The 18,402-nt window shown below is 43.3% G+C and overlaps 1 protein-coding gene across 1 annotated transcript in view; it reads right to left on the bottom strand.

Moving 5' to 3' along the window:
* LHFPL3 (LHFPL tetraspan subfamily member 3) overlaps positions 1-12,026 on the bottom strand; it is a 273,806-nt gene extending 261,780 nt beyond the window's left edge. Inside the window, exon 1 of the mRNA XM_062582002.1 lies at positions 11,567-12,026. Coding sequence (XP_062437986.1) covers positions 11,567-12,026 — 460 coding nt within the window. The remainder of the gene's footprint in view (positions 1-11,566) is intronic.
* Between the last annotated feature and the right edge of the window lie 6,376 nt (positions 12,027-18,402).

Below are 18,402 nucleotides of genomic sequence, written 5' to 3'. Positions count from 1 at the left end.
GGTAAGGTTGGAAGGGACTTCTGGAGATCATCTAGTCCAGCCCTCAGCATAGCCCTGTATGGGGACCGAGCCCATGACCTTGGCATTAGCAGCACCATGCTCTAACCAACCGAACTAAACATGTCTCTGACTGAGTTGGAAACACTTAATGAAATGCATCCCGGGAGCACACATGCCCTTGTCACAGCTGCATTATGTTGACATGTATTGTCATCCTTCGGTGAACTTAGCTGCTCAGGTCCTCTTGTCATTCATTTTTTCTTGTCCTCAGCTGTGTGGCTTTTTCTTTCATCCTACTGAATTCCACCCCACGTCTATTGCCTCACTCCTCAAGGTCATAAAGACCTTTCTGTGTGGTATTCCAGGCTTCCTTTGCACTGAACCATGAGGGCATCTGCCTGACAACAGTGAAGTGCCAGCTTTGAAATTACTGTTGGTAAGCCAGCCATTATACTGCCTCAAAAATTTGATCAAATACAAAAATGTCTCACACAAATGATTGCAAGCAAGTGATTGGAGCTGGTAAATGATCGGCAGATTTGGACTTGTATTAAAGAGGGGAATTTCAGAAGACAAGCCATGTTATTCTGAAGACAGATGGTCACTAATAGCCAGATTTCTAAAGGAATTCAGCTACAATTTAGTCATCTCCATGGATTCTGAATTCTTACGAAAATCTAGCAAAAGGAGGACGCTCCCTGCTGCAGCTCTGCTGTGCTACCTGATGCCACTATCTAGGCAAAAGCAAAGAAAGAAAATGTGGCCTTAGTTAGAAACAGAGCATCCAGTATTTCTTAAACAGTCCAGGGATTAGTTATACAGTTTTTATTAGCTAGCAAAACTTGACTAACAAGCCCATGCTACAACATATGCAAGTGAAAAATCTTGGCTAGATTTCTCCTCCAATTTAATCTTTGAATCTTCTTTCCTTATACAGAGAAAGTGAGACCTGGAGCAAAACTACTAGATTCCTAATACAAAAATCCTATTTTTCTAGCATAGTGACCATGAATTGCAATTCATGACATTTTTTTTTTACTAATGCTGTAATATAATTTTACCAGAAATAGGAGGGCTCAATATCAAGACACAACAACCAAGTATGGATTAACTTTTTTTAAAGGAAAATAAAGCTACAAAAATGAGTAATTTTATTTTCATGGAAAGTCTAATATGTGGAAATAATGTTAAAACTTTGAATTAACTCTTTGGGAAGCTATACTGAATGTCTCTTGAGTAAAGATTCAATGCAGAAGTGGTTTAGGATATAATGTTCAAAGATCTGTTAACTAAGCTGAAGATACTTGGGGAAAATCTCATTTTGAAACATACTGTCTACATCCTTGAGAAGACTCATTTACGCTTTTTAGGCTCACAGGCCACACTCTTCCACCAGCCCTATGTCAAAAATTTTTTGTGGCTTATTCTACAACATTTTTGCTTACTTTTTCCTTCTACCAAAGCTTATAAGCACCTTTCATTTTCAGGGACTACGTTTAATTTCAAAACTAACTACACTTCCTACAAATTTTTCATCCACAGATTTATATTATTTAAAACAATGAAAATCAGAATTGAATACTATGACATTGAGTTACCGTTATAAAATGATGCAAATTAAAGCAATAAATCCCATCTCATCCCATCTCAAGTTTCCAGATAATTCTCAAACTTCTTGAGATTTTGTTGCATATTGGTTACGTCTATATCCCTAAATTAAGATGTGCCTGGGAACATTCCCAGGCATTGAAACTCAATTGTCTGTGCTATTAAATTGTTAGCATTGTCCCATGACATGTTCCACAGGCATGTTTTTGGCCTGTTCCAACTAACACTCTTCCAAAAAATTGCCAGGGGACAGTTTGCAAGTTAGAGCATGCCAGGAACAATTCCCAGTAGGTAATTTCAGAGCTGTGACCCAGTTTTGGAAGGTAAAAAAATGTAATAGTATGGACACTGGCCTGCCTGTGACAGCTGACTCTGCACCAGAGAATGGTTCTGGGTAAGCTCAATTTACGGGTATCAGCATTGCCATTGTGTCACCCTGCCGGGCTCTGGCAAGGTGAGGGGATGACCTGCTTGTGCTCAGCTACAGGAACAGCTGAGCTTAACTCTGAAGACTGTTAGTCTCCAAGAAAGTAACAGAAGCACAGTACGCAGATACTTTATGCTTTCATGCTGTCATCTGAGTAGTATAACCTTCTCCAAGGCTCTTCCTGCCCACGTCAGGAGATTCCCCGTTACAAAAAGTGTTCAGGATGCATCTGCACTTCTGCAGACTCTCCAGAAACCTGTTACTGCAGGGGAAGAGGCAGGTTAGACAGGAAGAAAATGTGCTGCTGCCAGCCCACCCTCCTCCCTTCCCTGCCAAAATCTACCCTGATCTTAAGAGACACTGTTCTATGACAGTCTGGTCACGTTACTCACTTGGGATTATTTGTCTTACTCCGTGAACTTTTACAAGAAAGGCACATGACTGTTGACTTCTAGCAGCAAACAAAAAAAAAATCCTAATGTTTCACAAATAATATTTTCTAAACAACTTAGACAATAATTGTATTTGACCTTGCAAGTCTATCTTTCTTCCCGATAAACTTTTCTTTTCTGAAAGACAACCAGAAAAATACAGAAAGTGGAATGTGTGACATCTCATCAACTGTTTGTAATAATTTATTTTAAATCACTTACTCTGTAGCTCTATCCTTCTGATGCAAGCACAATTACTTGATTGAATAATCTCTGAAATAGCACATGATGTGCTTGTGTCAAAGAGGCTCTCCACAGAGGCCATCAGCTACCTTTTAAAATCAATGAAGTTCAGAAATTTGCATCTGTCTTCTCAAGAAGAAAATAAAGGAACCTTTTCCCCTGGTATGTATGACCTTCTCATTCTAAGGCCAGCTTGTCTGAAGTCTTCTGCATCTCTGAATGCCAGCATGAAGATGGATAATACCTTTCTTAGAATAGATAGATCTTGAAGTCTATTATATTCCCCTTCTTAAGGATTCTAGCCATAATTCTCTCTTAGTAATTGGGATTTGCACACTGCTCCACACAGTAATGCATATTCTAGCTATCCACTCTGTCATGCTGCCACTGCATTTTTAACAATGCTGATAGCAACTCATGTTATCAAATTCTGCAGACTTTTCAGGCTTTAGGCTTGTTCATGTCTTTTTCTCATTTCGCCATTTCTGGGCAAAAACATGTCTTTATTTTTTCCTTTGTGACGCCTCACTCCTGTGACCCTGCCATTTCTCACAGCTGGATCTTGTTAGTTTTCAAATATTGAGTCCACACTGTCTGATCATGCCACAGATTTTCTGTCCTGATATGTTTGCGGTCTTTATGTTTACAAGATCAAAGCTAATGCTGTCTATACCACCATGCTAAAAAAGGTTCACTTCTCAGAAGGTAAAATAACCTTAGTGTTTGAAAATCTAGCTTTGTTTTATAAAATGCCTTCTACCACTGATAATATCCATATGCTTCTCCTGATACCTGCCTCATTTTCCTGTATAGCAATTTTCTTCATTAAACTTCTAGAAGGAATTTTTAAAGAACTCAGCAGCAGCCTTTGTCTATGTCAACAAACCTCCTTCCATTTCAAGAAAGCAAATCTTTCCAGCAACACCAGCTGCTTTTGAAAACTCCACTCTAATTTCTTTTTCCCAGCTGTATTCAAGTTCTCAGCTCACCACATTTCAATAGGTGAAGTTCTCCTCCTTTAAATTCTCTCCTGATTCCTTTCCTCCTTCCTTTCTTCCCTCTCATACATTTTTTTTCAATGTAAAAGGAATTCTTCCTCAAATTGCCTGGATAATTTCATGCTTTTCCCTTGATATCTCACTATTCTGTTATCTGAGTGTTTCTCAAACAGTGGGCCACAACTCCCACAATGTTCATAAGAGGCAACTGGGAAAGTTACAAGATGCTTAAATTTTTATTACACTCTAAAACAAAAGAAAATATCTCTTCTCCAATTCCAAAACAACTTAATCCTTCAAAATCAAGTTTTTGCTATCAAAATCTCAAATCATTCATACAAGTAAATGAAATACACTTCATACATGAGACATTTTACTAGGTTCCGTATAGGAGCAAGACTGATGTGCTTGTATTGTCTGTCTGGCATGGCTTCCTAGGAATTTTTGAGCCTGATGACCAGTTTCAACAAAATTTGACTGCTGATAGGGGTCTCCAAGATCCTAAATTTCTGCAAATTTTGTGAGGAGAAAAAAGAAAAAATGGTAACAGGCAAAAGCAGAAATTCCCACAAACTCCCACAAAGACAAGGACAGTTCATCCCTTAACAATCCAAAGAGGCAATTTCAGGACATCAGATCAACACAGAGATAGCCTGCAGCTAGCTACAACATACGGTGTGCCTTTGTCAGCTCCACAGACCAAGAGTCTGTGAGGAGTCTGAGAGTTCAGCTCCTGAGACTGAAGTGATACATGGAGCCAAGGGACAAGAAAATGTAGGGAAGGACTGCTGACATTGCAGGCACAGGGCATATGGGAAAGGAAATGACTCGTTGGGGAAGGGAAGGGACACAGAGGCACAACATTTCTCCCTGAGTGCTGCTCTTCACGGAACACATCTTTTACCTTCATTTTCATAACCAAAGCATGGAATTTGTGAAAACATTTACTTCAAATAGGGTAACCAAACCAAAAAGGCTGCACAGTCTTGTCACCCATTTCACCCTGGACTCATCTTTTTAAGCTGCCCAATGCACTTCCAGCTCACTCCAGGACATTAAAAATTCCCAAACCAGCTTGGCAGTTTTCATCTCAGCAATAGTGGTAGTGACAGAACTGAGTTTCCATGGTGCACTCCCAGCCTATCAACAAGGAAGACACCGAGACTCTCTGCTAAGCCTAGTGGGAAAGTTTCCTCTGGAGCTCAATAGACACTAAATCGTATTAGCAGTATGATTTCTCCTCTAGGAGAAATGGGCCCATATACCTGGCCTGCTCTAATTAGGAGATATCCTTGGAGGCTTGACAAGAGAGTCTGTTTGTTGGCCAGCAGAGCACATGGCTCTTCGCCTGAAGCCGCCTGCACAGCCCCAGCATGCTACATCCTTGGGACACTGAGTTCATCCTAATTTTATTGTTGACAGAGCCTTCAGTGTCTTCTGCCAAAACTTTCTCTCTGGAGAACTAATAACCACTATGGCTCAAAGATCACTAAAAAAACCCCAGTCACTTCATCTGGGGTGGGGGAAGGGTTTACTCATCTGATTAAAGTCAGCATCAATGCTGAAACTCAGTTCAAAACCTGCTCGACATTCCAGGATTTGCTTTCCACTGCCTTAGGCTTTCTGTGCTTCTATTACTTTACAGAAGGGGAACGCAGTGGGAACAAAGGCTGGCAGGTGTGTCCATTAAGGATTCTTGGTTGACAATATTAGATTAATAATGAGAAGAGTCACCATGGTCATTCACCCTGTTTTTCTGCCTCACTAGCTCCTTTGCTTCCTGTGAGTTACGCCATATCTCTTAGAAAAAGAGGCATCTAGTCTTATCTAAAGACTTTAAGTGACAAAGAAACCACTGTAAATATGATTAGTAAATGAAATTCAACAAGTTACAATAGACCTCATGGCTAACTCAAATTTGTGTAACTTCCAAACACTGGATCCATCAGGTTAAGGAAGACTGTACTACTTGAAATCACTTTCCCATGTAGGTCTTTACACACCATAATTTGTCAACTTTTAATCTTCTTTTGAATAGCAATAAAAATCACCCTTTTTGCTCATCTTCTTTCATTTATTTAAATAACTGCTGAAATCTTTTCCACTTTATACTTTAAAGACAATCTTGACAGCCATTCGAACTGGACAGAGGGAGTACTGGAACCACTGTGGGCAATGGTAACCCTACAGCCCTACTTCTTACATATACTTATAATGATCATGTTAGGTTTTTTAGTGTAGCACTGTACTGAGGGCTCACACGCATCTACTACCATCTCCAATTCCTCTTTTAAGTAACTTTTCCTTAATGCAGTCTCCTAGTAGTAGAGCGCCTCCTACTTTCTGATTCATAGAAGTTTTACACTGCATTTGGTGTATTAAAATACAGGCTGTTTAAGCAAGCCCGGTTAATTATGTCATACAGATTAGTCCATGGAATTATCTATACTTGCTATCATTTGTTAAACAATTCTTGTGCCATCTGCAAATTCACCAGTGATAAATTTGTATTATTCTTCCAATTAATTAATAAGGATAGTCAAGAACAGTGGGTTACGAACAGATTCCTGACTCCAGTAGATACCCTGCTCAAATATGGGCATGAGACCGGATTTTTCTAACCTTCTGGAATTTACCCCTGCACCAAGAACTGACAACCAGCAGTAACAAAGGCTCTGAGAACAACAAGGTCAAGCCTTTTAAGATGCTTATGTAAAAGTCACCTGCTCCTGCAGACTTACTTCAAGTATAATGGCAAACAACATAGCTGCAATGAAAAATTTAATCTTTTTATTCTGCAACAATACCCTGTTATAAATGAACTTTTAAGTGTGGCTTGTAACCTCTCACTTAAGACTACTTTGGTTCTAAAGGACTGGAAATCGGCTGACATGAAACAGTTTTTAAACAGGTCCAGGTAAAATCCGCAGAACTGTGGAAAGGCTGATGTCTGCCTGGGGCAAATTAATAAGACAAAAGAATATGTGGGCACACACACAAAGATGACATAATTGTTATATGAAAGGAAGCGAGTAAGGCAGGACCAACACAGCTATCTTAAGTCATGTTTCACAAAACTACTGGAATTCTATGAAGAAGTCAGAAATGTGTACTGTGGAAATTTAGCAAACAAAATCTACTTGGATTTCCAAAAGACATTCGATAAATCCGTCACTGATCAGTCTTTAAAAAAACCAAACTCTCAGAGGATAAAAAGGAATGTCCTTCCAAGGATAAATAATTGGAAACAGATGGTAGGAGAATAATGTTGATTTTTGGAGTGGAGAGAGGTTACTGGTGGAGTCCTGCAGGGATCTGTGCTGGAACTTGGGAGTTGTTCACATACTTATAAATGATCTGGAAAACAGGGTGAACAGTGAGGTGACAAAGTTTGCTGCTGATACTCATTCAGAGTAGCTCAGATAAGGGCTGATTATGAAGAAAAACTTCACAGTACTAAATAACTATGCAAGAAAAAGGTCAATGAAATTCATTGTAGATGAATAAATATAAAGTAGATTCTTTAGGGGAAAAATGATGTTCTCCAAGGTGACTATTACCACTTCAGGAATAAGATCTTGGGGTTATAATAGGTAGTTTTGTGAAAACATCAGCCCATTGCTCACTAACAGTAAAAAATGAATGTTAGGCATTATTGGAAAGGAACAAAGAATGAAAGAGAGAATATTATGTCATTGTATAAATTGCTGGCTTGCCTATATCTTCAATACTGTGATAGTTCTGGTCCCACCAAAGGATACAGGAGATAGGAACTAATTCAGGGAAGACCAACAAGGATGATCAAAGACACAAGTCAACTTAACAACGAAGGAATGACTAGATAAGGACTCTTCAAGTTTCAGAAACAGTAACTGGGGGGGGGAATACAACAAAAGGTCTATCTAATCAAGAGTGGCACAAGAAGATGTTTAAGGATCCGTTGTTCACAGCCTTTTCTGATACAAGAGCTAGGGGGTATCAAAGTAAACTCCAAAACATCCAAAACATTTTTTAAAAAATCCTACTGGTTTTTGGCACGCTATACATTAAGTTGTGGAACTTCTTGCGTTGGGATACTGTAAATGCTAAAAGTTTACGCAGATTCAGAAAGTGACCAAAGTCATAAAAAAGAAATTCCATCCAGAGCTCTTAAATGCAAAGATTCTGGCTCAGAAGGTCCCCACACAGCCAAGTGCTGGAGGCAAGGAGAGCCCTGTGGGCCAAAGTGAGCTTCCCCTGCTCTTATACTCTTCTGCAGGCACTGTGACTATTGGCCACTGCGAGAGACAAGATACTGGACCAGACAGGCCTTCAGTTTGACACAGCAAAGGTGGCTTATGATGTTTTGTTCAACTGCCCTCTTATTCTTTGGCATGGACTTAGGTATCCACTGAAAAATACATATATTCATTTTCATGCTATTAATCCGTGGGGCATTTCTGTGCCTTTCCTGTGTTTTGTCTACTTTTCTCTCTCCTGTAACCTGTAATGTCACAGTAAAGGAAAAAGAAATGACAAATGTCTAACAATGAAATAAAACCACAATGACAGAATTGTTTAATTGATTTAACTTGTATAGCAAAAAAAAAAGAAAAACTCAAGAAATGTCTTCATGGGTGAGTTTCTTGCTACCTTTAGATGCGGGGTGATAAAGACCAATATCACTTTGTTTCTAACACTTCCACTAACAGTACAGTGATTGAGACTACACAGGTTGTGTTCATGCAGCTGCTCAGATTAGGTAAGTCTACATGCAAGTACTTTTACATCTGATTTTGAAACTGTTAAAGCAGAAGGTAGGGGCTGGAGAACCAGATTGTCAATACTAGCTCTTGGTATATAAAATGTACACTGATAGCACATGAAACAAAAAAACAGTATCAGCAATTGCAAAATTACAAGGGAGTCTAATATATATTGTCCTCACATACACAAATGAAATACATTTTTTCAATTAATTTTCTGTTTAATCATGTCAGAGGCATGACTAGATAGACAGGGACAAGGACTGAAAATGCATGCATCCAAGATATTACTTATCTTTTCCTTATTTAAAAAAACCCTTTTCAAAAGAAGAGCCATATTAAGAATTTATAATGACTCATGCAGGATAGCATGTGATCAAAAAGTTTCTTTTAAAGCAATGAAATCCTAAGCTTTTATTTGCAATCCTAAACCAAGCATAATCTCAAATCAAAAAAGTACTTCTAAGAAGATTTAAACTATATTAATTTAAAATATTATTACATGATCTAACTGAATACTACTAAGGTACATAATAACAAGCAAAATCAAAACTATACTCACTTATTTATTTCACTGCTTCAAGTTCAGTCCTCTTCCTGCACAATGCAGAACTATATGCATATGTAGTTGGCATTATAACATAATTTAAGAGATAAGCATCTTAAGCTTATTATTGCTAGTTACTTATATTCACAAAAGAGTAAAGTAATAACAGAATGGGTGATATAATTCATAAGAAACCTATCAGAGCCCATTAAAACTTGCTTGTCCTGCACATTTGATTTTAAGTTACACTTCGATCCCACCACCATAGCTTTCTTCTTCAAAGATGCAAACTCAGCCAATGCGTTTTTTCTGATAGCTTCCTCTCTTTTGAAGGAAACTTTTTAAGGGTGATGCAAAAATGAACAGTCAGGTAAAGAGTAAATTAACTTACAACATTCAGCAAACAACAGTCAGCCTCTTTCAATATCCAGCATGGCTCTATTTCTTCTTCCGGGACATTCACATACAGCAAACAGTGAGAGATGACCAATAACTATTTGACTGTAAATGTATTCCCCTAAGAATTAATTTTGGAGAAATATAATTCATTTTAATTTTGGAGGTAAGCACTCTGAGAAGTGATTCTGCTACTGAACTAAAACTCCTTTTGTTGACTTCAGTGCAAGCAGTGCATCTATCAGCTTTGAAGATAATGAAAATTGCATGCCATTTTGCCTGAAAATACATTTTCAGTGCAACACTTGTACAGCATAGTGTATACTGGTTGGACTCACACGGAACAACAGAATTCAGTGATTTCTAAGCATTATTATTCACTTGTGCAGAAATGCAGTAAAGGAATCAGATTCATTTATGTCTACCTTGCACTAGTTTCTACCGGCATAAAGCAGTAGAACCATATAACTAAAACACTGTATCTCTGATATTGGAAAGTATATGGGATCTAGAAACTGGGTTCCTGTATTGCATACAGGACACAAACAAAACAGGCTGAGGATGCACCAAGCCAGTGACTATTCATGCCACCTTATACCAGCAGAGCCCTAAGGAGAGGAGACAGCTGAAAGCAAAAGTCCTTAACGGAATAGAGGAGATGTCAGTGGTACACCTGACACCTTGCTCTTCCTGGAGCCAAGTGACATGACTGGGTACAATTAACAACACCATGTGTGCTTTGAATAGAAAAAGTAACCCTGGCATCACATAGGATCTCCAAAGCAAAGATAATGAGTCCAATCCTATTCACTTTGGAATCAGGGGAAAATCTACCAATCTCAAGTGACCACAGGATCAATCCCCAAGTGATAAAGAAAAAAAATGTACAGAAACTTAAATGTAATAACAGCAAGACAGAAAAATATTTATAATACACATGCAAACAGCATTGCACATAAAAAATGGACAAAGCCATTTAGTACAGACCAGAAATTTCCACTAAGCCTTACAGACTAAGTGACAAATTGAATAATGCTGAAGGTACTCAGCAAACAGCTAAGAATTATTGCTCTGAAACTTAATTTAATGTAGGTCAATTAAGGGGACTGAAAAAGTGACTGCAAACCCGCTTTGGAGACGTTTCACCCTGCTTCCCTAACGGCTTATTCCTGCAAAGCCAAAACTTCTCGATTCCAGGCTTTATCAGGAGGCTAGGTAGGAAGGTAGGATTTCATTTCAGACTAACTCTTTTCAGAGCTGATCTTTTCCACCCTGCTAAAGGGGTTTTATTATTGTCACAACTCTAGATACCATTCTTTTCCCTTCCTCAGCCTCACAGCAGCACACAAATCTCTAGTTCTCTACCAACCCAGAACAAAAGCTGTCTGAGAAACATAGAAAGGGATGTCCAGGTATTCTCCCTCTTTCTTATCATGCTCTTTCCCAAGGGAGACCCTGGATGTGATGGGGAAAGTCAGATGATGTCAAGAAACCTTCTGAGTCAAAACGAGTAACTGGAATGATTTTTCTTTCTCTTCTAACATATGAAGGAAAATAAACCTTGGCATAGGTTTATTTAAATAGGAGGCATAAGACCCAAACAGAAACTCAGGCATATAAAACCCAATGACCTCAGCTGCCCTTCCACTTGGCCAGTGGAGGACCTCTCCATCTAACCTCACTGGGCTGAAGCAGGTTTTCTCCTGACTAGGTGGAAACCTGAGCTACGGACTAACCTTCAACAGGCAGTTAGCTTTGCCCACCGTGACTGGCTTGAGGCATCCCTACAGCTCCCGCTTCCATTTCCTCCCGACCTTTAGTGAAAGACCAGGTCCTAGAGGACAGGCTGGGGCTGTCACTGCCGGTGCGGTTATTAACACGCAAGACCTCCCCGGCGGCAGAGGGGCCGTGTGATGCACCCGGTTTAGTTCAGCGGCTCCTTCCCGCTTAACAGCACAATTTCTCGGGCGCCTCGGGCGCACCCGCGGCTCGGGCGGGCGCGGGGAGCGCCGGGGTCGCCGTGCCCGCTCCCGGCGCGGCGCGGCGCGGCGGCGCAGCCCGGCGTGCTGATGCATCCCTGCTCCTCCAGCAGCGCTGCCGCGGGGGCCGCAGCCCCCCGGGCCGCCCCCAACCCCCCCCCCCCCCCCGCCCGGCTCGGCGCCCCGGCTCACCCGAGGTCAGCTGCATCCAGGCACAGATCTTGTAGACGGTGGCTGTGTTGCAGAAGAAGAAGAGGATGAAGCAGACGATGCAGGCGATGATGAGCATCATCGAGAGCCCGATGAAGAAGGAGGCAGCCTTGAAGGCTCCCGAGGGCAGGCTCGAGAAGTCCGTGAAGCTGCCCCGGCAGGTGAGTTCCCGGCTGAAGCCGTTGCCGATGCAGTAGTGGAAGAGCCCGAAGTAACCCGCCTGCGGGGTGTCCACGCCGTCCCCGATCCAGTAGGGCTGGATGAAGCACACCACGTTGACGATGGCAAAGCAGATGGTGAAGATGGCCCAGAGCACGCCGATGGCCCGCGAGTTCCGCACGTAGTTGGTGTGGTAGATCTTGGCCGCCTCCTGAGCCGGGAGCATCCCCGCTGCCGCCGAGCCCGCTCCCGCCACCGCCGTCCCTGCAGCCGCTCCGGGCATCCTCACCGAGAAGATCCCCCTCCCCTTCCTCCTCCTCCTCCTCCTCCTCCTCCTCCTCCTCCCCGCTCGCTCCGCTCGACGCGGCGCCGCCGCCGCTGCGTGCGAGAGCCGAGAGCCCCTGCGCCGGGCTTCAGCGGCTCCGCGGCGGCAGCACCAGCAGCACCAGCACGGCCCGCCGCCGCCGCCGCCGCCGCCTATCGGGGCTCAGCGCTGCCGGCCGCCGCGCACCGCCCGCCCCACAGCCCGCCCTCCCGCCGCCGCCCGCGGCGGGCGCCAACCGCCGCCGCCAGCCGCCAACCGTCACCGCCAACCGCCGCCGCCAGCCGCCACAGCGCGCGCCGCGGGCCCGCGGGGCGCACGGGCAGAGCGGCGGAGGGCGGGAAGGGGCCGCCGGCCGCCGCGGGCCGCCGCGGGCCGCCGGGGCCGGGCCCGGGGCCGCCGGCTGCCCCTCGCCCCGGGTCCGTGTCCGCACCCAGCTCCTGGGCTGGTGTCCGCTCCTCTGCTGGAGCGCCGGGGCCCTGCGCGGGGCTCGGAGGTGCAGCACCGCGCTTCCCCGCGGAGCTCGGGCCCTCGCCGCCCCCAGGCGCTGCCGCTGCGGTGGCCTGGCCGGCCCCGGGGTGGCCGCGCCTCCCCCCACTAGCTGTGTGGTTTGTGCCCCATCAGGTTCACGGGTGCCTTCCCGCTCCCTTAGCCCAGCACTGAGCACAGCCCTGCCTCTCACAGCGCTGGCGGGATCACCGTAGGTGGCCAGGGTCCGTTAAGCTACTTCCAGCGTTGCTCGTTGTCCTAGCAGGCGTACTAAGGCAAAAGGCTTAAAAGTTTAAAACCTGTTTTTAAAACCTGTGTTAGCTGTTCCTTTACAAAATATCAGTGTACGTTCAGCTGTGGGCTTCTAAATTCACTGCGGTAAGGTGGCCAGCAGCTGCAGTACAGGTGGAGCCAGGAGACACTTGTCTCCTGTCTAAATCAAACCTCCGTCAGGGTAAGACAAAGCTCAAAACGGTTAATCTTGTCTTGGGCTGGGAAATGTAGGTAAACATTTGGGGCTTATTCTCATCTAAGTTTTATAAAAAGAGATGGCAGCAGTGGTTTCCTGGAGGAGACCATGGTTATGAGAACGAGGTATGGTTGCAAAAAATTGCCCTAAAACAGTGCTGAAAACGCTTATGCTGAAGTGGGTTAGTGAAGAAGCAGGAGGTGACACCAGTGAAGAAAAGCAGCTCAACACTAGTCAAGTGACTGGTCTGGCACACATCACATTGAACGTTTTGGCATGCAGCAGTAATTAGCATATATTAATGAGCAATTAGCATCTGGTAATAATCATTCATATGTCACTGACACTTGGATTTGCAGTCCCTAACTTATGCATTGAGCCTGAGTTAATAATAATAATAATTGATGGTACATATATTTAGCTCTTTGAAGATTGTTCTCTCCTGGGATTGCTTAAAGCCAGAGAGCAAAGGAATGAGTAAGGAAGTTTCTGAGAGCGAAGGAGATAACGCTGTTCTCTTCTAGTCCAGATTTCTTCCTGTCTGTAGGAAATGTTCTGGTTGATGCCAGTAGAGGGCCACACTAAATTAAATATTAGTGCTGATCAAAGCCTGGGAGAAGATACTTTGTGGAAATTGATTTCTGTCATTTTTTTTTTTTACCAGCTTAAGACAAAGTTTGATTTCTCAGAGACTTAGAACTAGCAAAAGTATTGGTTGATTAGAGAAATATGTGCTGTTTTTTAAACCTCAGAACTGTCCTCACAGCAGCAGAGAGCTGGTTCCCTAATTTGGGGACCCTTTCTCAGAAGTCTCATTGACATTCTTCTGCTGGCAACACACCTAGACAGGAGAAAGGATTTGTTCCTTGTGCTCCTTGTCCTCCATTGCTTCTTGTGGGAAAGTTGGAGGCTTAGGCTTTGGTTGTGCCACCGTGCACAAGACCAGGAGAAGGGGTTTGCTGTATGACTGGCATTAAACAAACTCAGCCCAATGGAATAAACACACCAACCCATCTCTAGCTTTCCAGAATGGATGGACTGGGGGGGAGGGGGCAAGGAAGAGGTTAAGGTCTGCCAAAACATTTTGAGGCCTCTGTGCTCCAGTTACAGACAGAGGCAGAGTTTTAAAAACTGTTACTGAAGGATGGGAGCCTCTGGAGAGCAGCATCAATAAGAATGTTACTGCTACATACTCTAAGGCATTCTCCTCCGGAGTCTGGTGTAGTGGCATACATGGCATGCAGCACATTGCCTTTCTCTGAAACTGGCAGCATGAGCTATGTGGGCCCCAAATAGCAAACCTGCATTGCAAAGTGGATCCGAGAATGAAAGCTACAGCTAAAATTCCCTAAGACTAGCCTCATCTTTCTCCTCCTCCTCTGTGAACAGACTGCTCGTATGCCACCTTCACAGGATAATCGAAATCTCTCCAGCTGCAGGAGGAATGGTGGTCATTCCCTTTCATGCTTGTTCTCATTTTCTCCAGGCTGAGGTTAGCTGGGCCTCAGGGCTCAGTGCAGGATGTGCCTTTCCTGTGCTCTAAAGAGCCATTGAGTATGAAGGTGAAAAAGGTAAGAGCGAGACCTAGAAGGCTGAAGAAGGCTGGAACAAACAATTTAGGGATGGAGGTTGGAGTGCAATTTGGACCAGAAGTTCTGAATGCTCAGAAATAAAGGGGGATTTGGACCAAGTAAGCAGTGTGGGGATGGTTGAGCTGTAAATGTCCACATGAGAAAGATGGACCCTGTAGTCTAAATGGCAGGAGAAAGAGAGATGGACCTAGGAAGGAGCCAGAAGAGGTGAGGATAGGTGCTCTGCAAAAAGAATGACCCAAGGGAACATGGGGACGCAAATTGGAGGAGAAGCTCAGGGGAAGAGAGCCGGACTGGGGTAGGGAGGGAAACATGGGAGCCAGTCTGGGTAAGAAAGGGATAGCTCTGAAGCAGAGGAAAAAAATCAGGATTGTGTTGATAAGCTGAGTAAAAGAGTGTAGGAAAGGAGAGGTAATTGCTTGTGTCCAGGCAGTGGCCACTTTAGATGTCCTAGGATGTCCTCTCTGGCTTCCAGCTCCTTCTCCAAAAGGGTACAGATTTCACATAGATCCTAAATGATAACCACTAGTCCTTCATGGATAAACTTTAGTGCATCTAAAATAGTAAAGTGGCACTAGATGTATGGAGGCATCTTTTCAGATACTTGATTCACTCCAAATTACTCCACTCTCAGAACTTGAAAGTTCCTTCCAATGTAATTAACCCAGTGGTATCAATATTCTGTCACATGAAGAAATACCGTAAGTATTTTTTTTATAAATGACAACTGGGAACATAAATGGAAATAAAGAAGAGCTTGACTAAGGTTCGAAATCAGAAGTTGGAAAAAGCCTGGATTATCTGTGTGGTTGGATAACCATAACCTAAATCATACCCTCTGTACTTGTTTATTATGATATATTCTTTAATTACATGGTCATTTACCTTTCTTTTCCATAAGTGTCCTTGCTCATTTGTTTCGCAAGACTGGCAGATGCTACAAAGACAAGCTGTACCCTCATTTTTTTTCCTCTGGTTGCTCAATGTGCAGCCTAGGCTTGCTTTGCGCTAAAGACACACTTAGGAATCATCACAGAGTCTGCTTTGTGATTTTTACCACAATTATTTGAGTGCATTACAGTCTTAGAAAATATCATGTCTCTGTGTGCTAGAAGGATGGTATATTAATTTTACAGGCAATCTGGGTAGAATAGTTAGAGAGGAAAAAAAAGGTACCTCATTTTTCAAAGCAGAGCTCCCAAGTATTTTGGTTGCGGTAACTCTGCAGATTAGGGCTCACTCGGTGGGAGCAATACTGAGTTGCTGCTCATCTATAAAATGCTTTATGCATCTGGCCTGGCATCCCACAAACATTTTGTGGCAGAAGCAGAGAGAGTCCCCAGCTCTTTAGGACAGCATTCATCATCTTAATCCTCAGATCATCCTTTCTTTCCTATGACCCTGTCCTACTTTCACTCTTTTTTGACCCAGGGAATTAACTGGGTCGTGGCCTTGCGGCTGCCATCTAATTTCATCTAAAAAACTCTTGAGTCTTAAACTACTTAAACCAAGGTTTTCACCAAAAGCATACAACCTCTAACTTTTCCAACAGATGAAGTAGGATTCTCATCATCCTGATTTTTCCCTACAACAGACACTGTCTCAGACACCTAGTAAGGCAGGATCCTATTGACAGATTAGTATGTAATCATGCATTATAGGAAAAGGAGATGTAAATCAAGTTGCATACACAGCTCTTATTTTGGCACATCCTATTGAGTATCTTATTTTATAACTATAATATCATTTTTAAAATGTTTTCATGTGCATGTGTGGCTATAAAATTGGCAACTTTAAAGAGAATATAATTTTTGTAAGTGTAGTCTGTGACCCAGATTGGCTTGAGGCCATACTCTTTCATCATTTTATCTAGCCATGATATGCTCATTTTGTGTATGTATAAATCATCCCACAAAGTACAAAATAAAAGATGCTGCTGGTTAATATTTCTGATAAACTAGTTGCAGCATTTCTCTTTGGAACTAGTCAATCATTTGCCATGGTGGAGAGCTGCTTTAATGTATTGTCTGTTTGGAGCACTTAGGAGAAAGGGTGCGTGTTGTACTGGGCAAACCTTAGTGTACTGAGGGTAAGAACAACACATGAAGGCAGCTAATGGGCCTTGAGCAATGTTTAGGAAGCGTGGGAAGCAATGGGCAGTTCGGGAAGTGATGCAGATCTTGGATTCTTTTTGATATTCACATTTGGTGAAAGCAAGATAATAGGGAGAGGAAGTGTATGGCTGGTTGGAGAAGGGTTGGTAAGAGAACCAGAGGGCACATACAGGAAAGGAAGAACCCTGTGAGGAGGGAATGGGGGTAGTAGGAAGTTATGTGTTAATAAAAAAAAAAAAAAGCAATATAAGTCTCTGACAATAAATGATCTAGCTTTGGTGGGCTTGACCTCTTAGGATAACAGTTGCAGAAACTGAGGAAAACCATGTTAGGCATGTGAAATGTGCACAGGCACAGCCACATGCACCCTTACCTGGGAGGGAGACAGCCCCGCTCAGACTCATGACTCTGCTGCTGACCCGCCTCCTTCCAAGCAGTTCCCCCACTCTGGATCTCTTAAAAAAACAGTAGAAAAACTCTGCCTTACAGTCTCTTTTTTCACTTCACAGTCAGGTCTACCTGCCCTGCCAGGTAGCTTTTCATACCTGCAGCTGTACATCAGGGGATCAGAACTGCCTCTCTTGGCAGGATCTTTCCTCCAGGTTTCTGTGATATTCTTCTGTGACTGTCATGCTCTTCTAGGCAACATCCACTTGCATCTTGTAATTGCAGTCTGATCCCATTTAAATAGCTACCTATAACCATTAAAACAAATACCTGTTTATATTTTATTCAGAACTTGTACTTCTCATTAACACAGCTGGTGTGGTGTTATGTCCAAAGAATAGACAGATGATTAATGAACACATCTAATTTGGACTGGGGTAATTCTGATAGACTAAGCCTTGTGGTTGAGGAAGAGGAGTGTGAGCCCTGAGGCTGCTCCTGCTTGTGTCAGGCTTCGTGCAAGGAAGTACAGGGCATCCAAAGCTGAAAAAACAGAAAGTCTCGGCTCTCCTCACCCCCTGCCTGTGCCAAGCAAGGCTCAGGCTGAGCTGGAGCTGGGAGGATGTGAGACACCAGGCAGGAACTGCTGTGTCACTTCATTAATGGCTGAGATAGCCAAAGCGTATTTTGGACTCAATACAGCGTAAGTGGACACCAGCATCTAAAAACATATGCCAGTCCATCCGCGTCATTTTTTTTTCTCCTTGCCCCCCTTGTCTGTGGTGCAGAGACTTGGCTGCAAGTGACAGCAGGCTGTTTACAAAAACCAGCAGTGTTTCCCTTTAAACCCGAGAGCAATAAACTCTGCGGTGAACACTACAAACACCAGGAACACCAGGAACACTATGGGTGTGAAAGAGTGGTCCCAGCGCCTGCCGCCCATTGCCATGGCAACCCAGAGCTTCGCCACTGATGAGCTCTTGCTGTCCATCAAAAAGCATTAACTTTTACATTATGTCTTTTTTATTATAGTTTCTGCACATTTTGGCTTCCTTCTCCTGGGGGCTAGGCTGCACTGGTAAAACGTCCTTTCTCAGGGAGTCAGAAATGGCATTTCTTTCTATTTCTGCAGTGTTTATAACTGTGGGGGATGCTGCAAAGCCATGGCGAGGATCCCTGCTGCCTGCAGCAGGCAAACGGCTGTTGTTGTCACTGTGCCAGTCAGAAATGGCCCAGTGTAGGTCTGCCCTAAAAGTGCAGTGGAGTGCAATCACAGGGAAAAAGCC

Source organism: Rhea pennata, chromosome 1 (assembly GCF_028389875.1).
Source record: "Rhea pennata isolate bPtePen1 chromosome 1, bPtePen1.pri, whole genome shotgun sequence".
NCBI classification, from domain to species: Eukaryota; Metazoa; Chordata; class Aves; order Rheiformes; family Rheidae; genus Rhea; species Rhea pennata.
The sequence above is the reverse complement of the archived record's forward strand: the minus strand, read 5'-3'. Positions and strand labels throughout refer to the sequence as shown.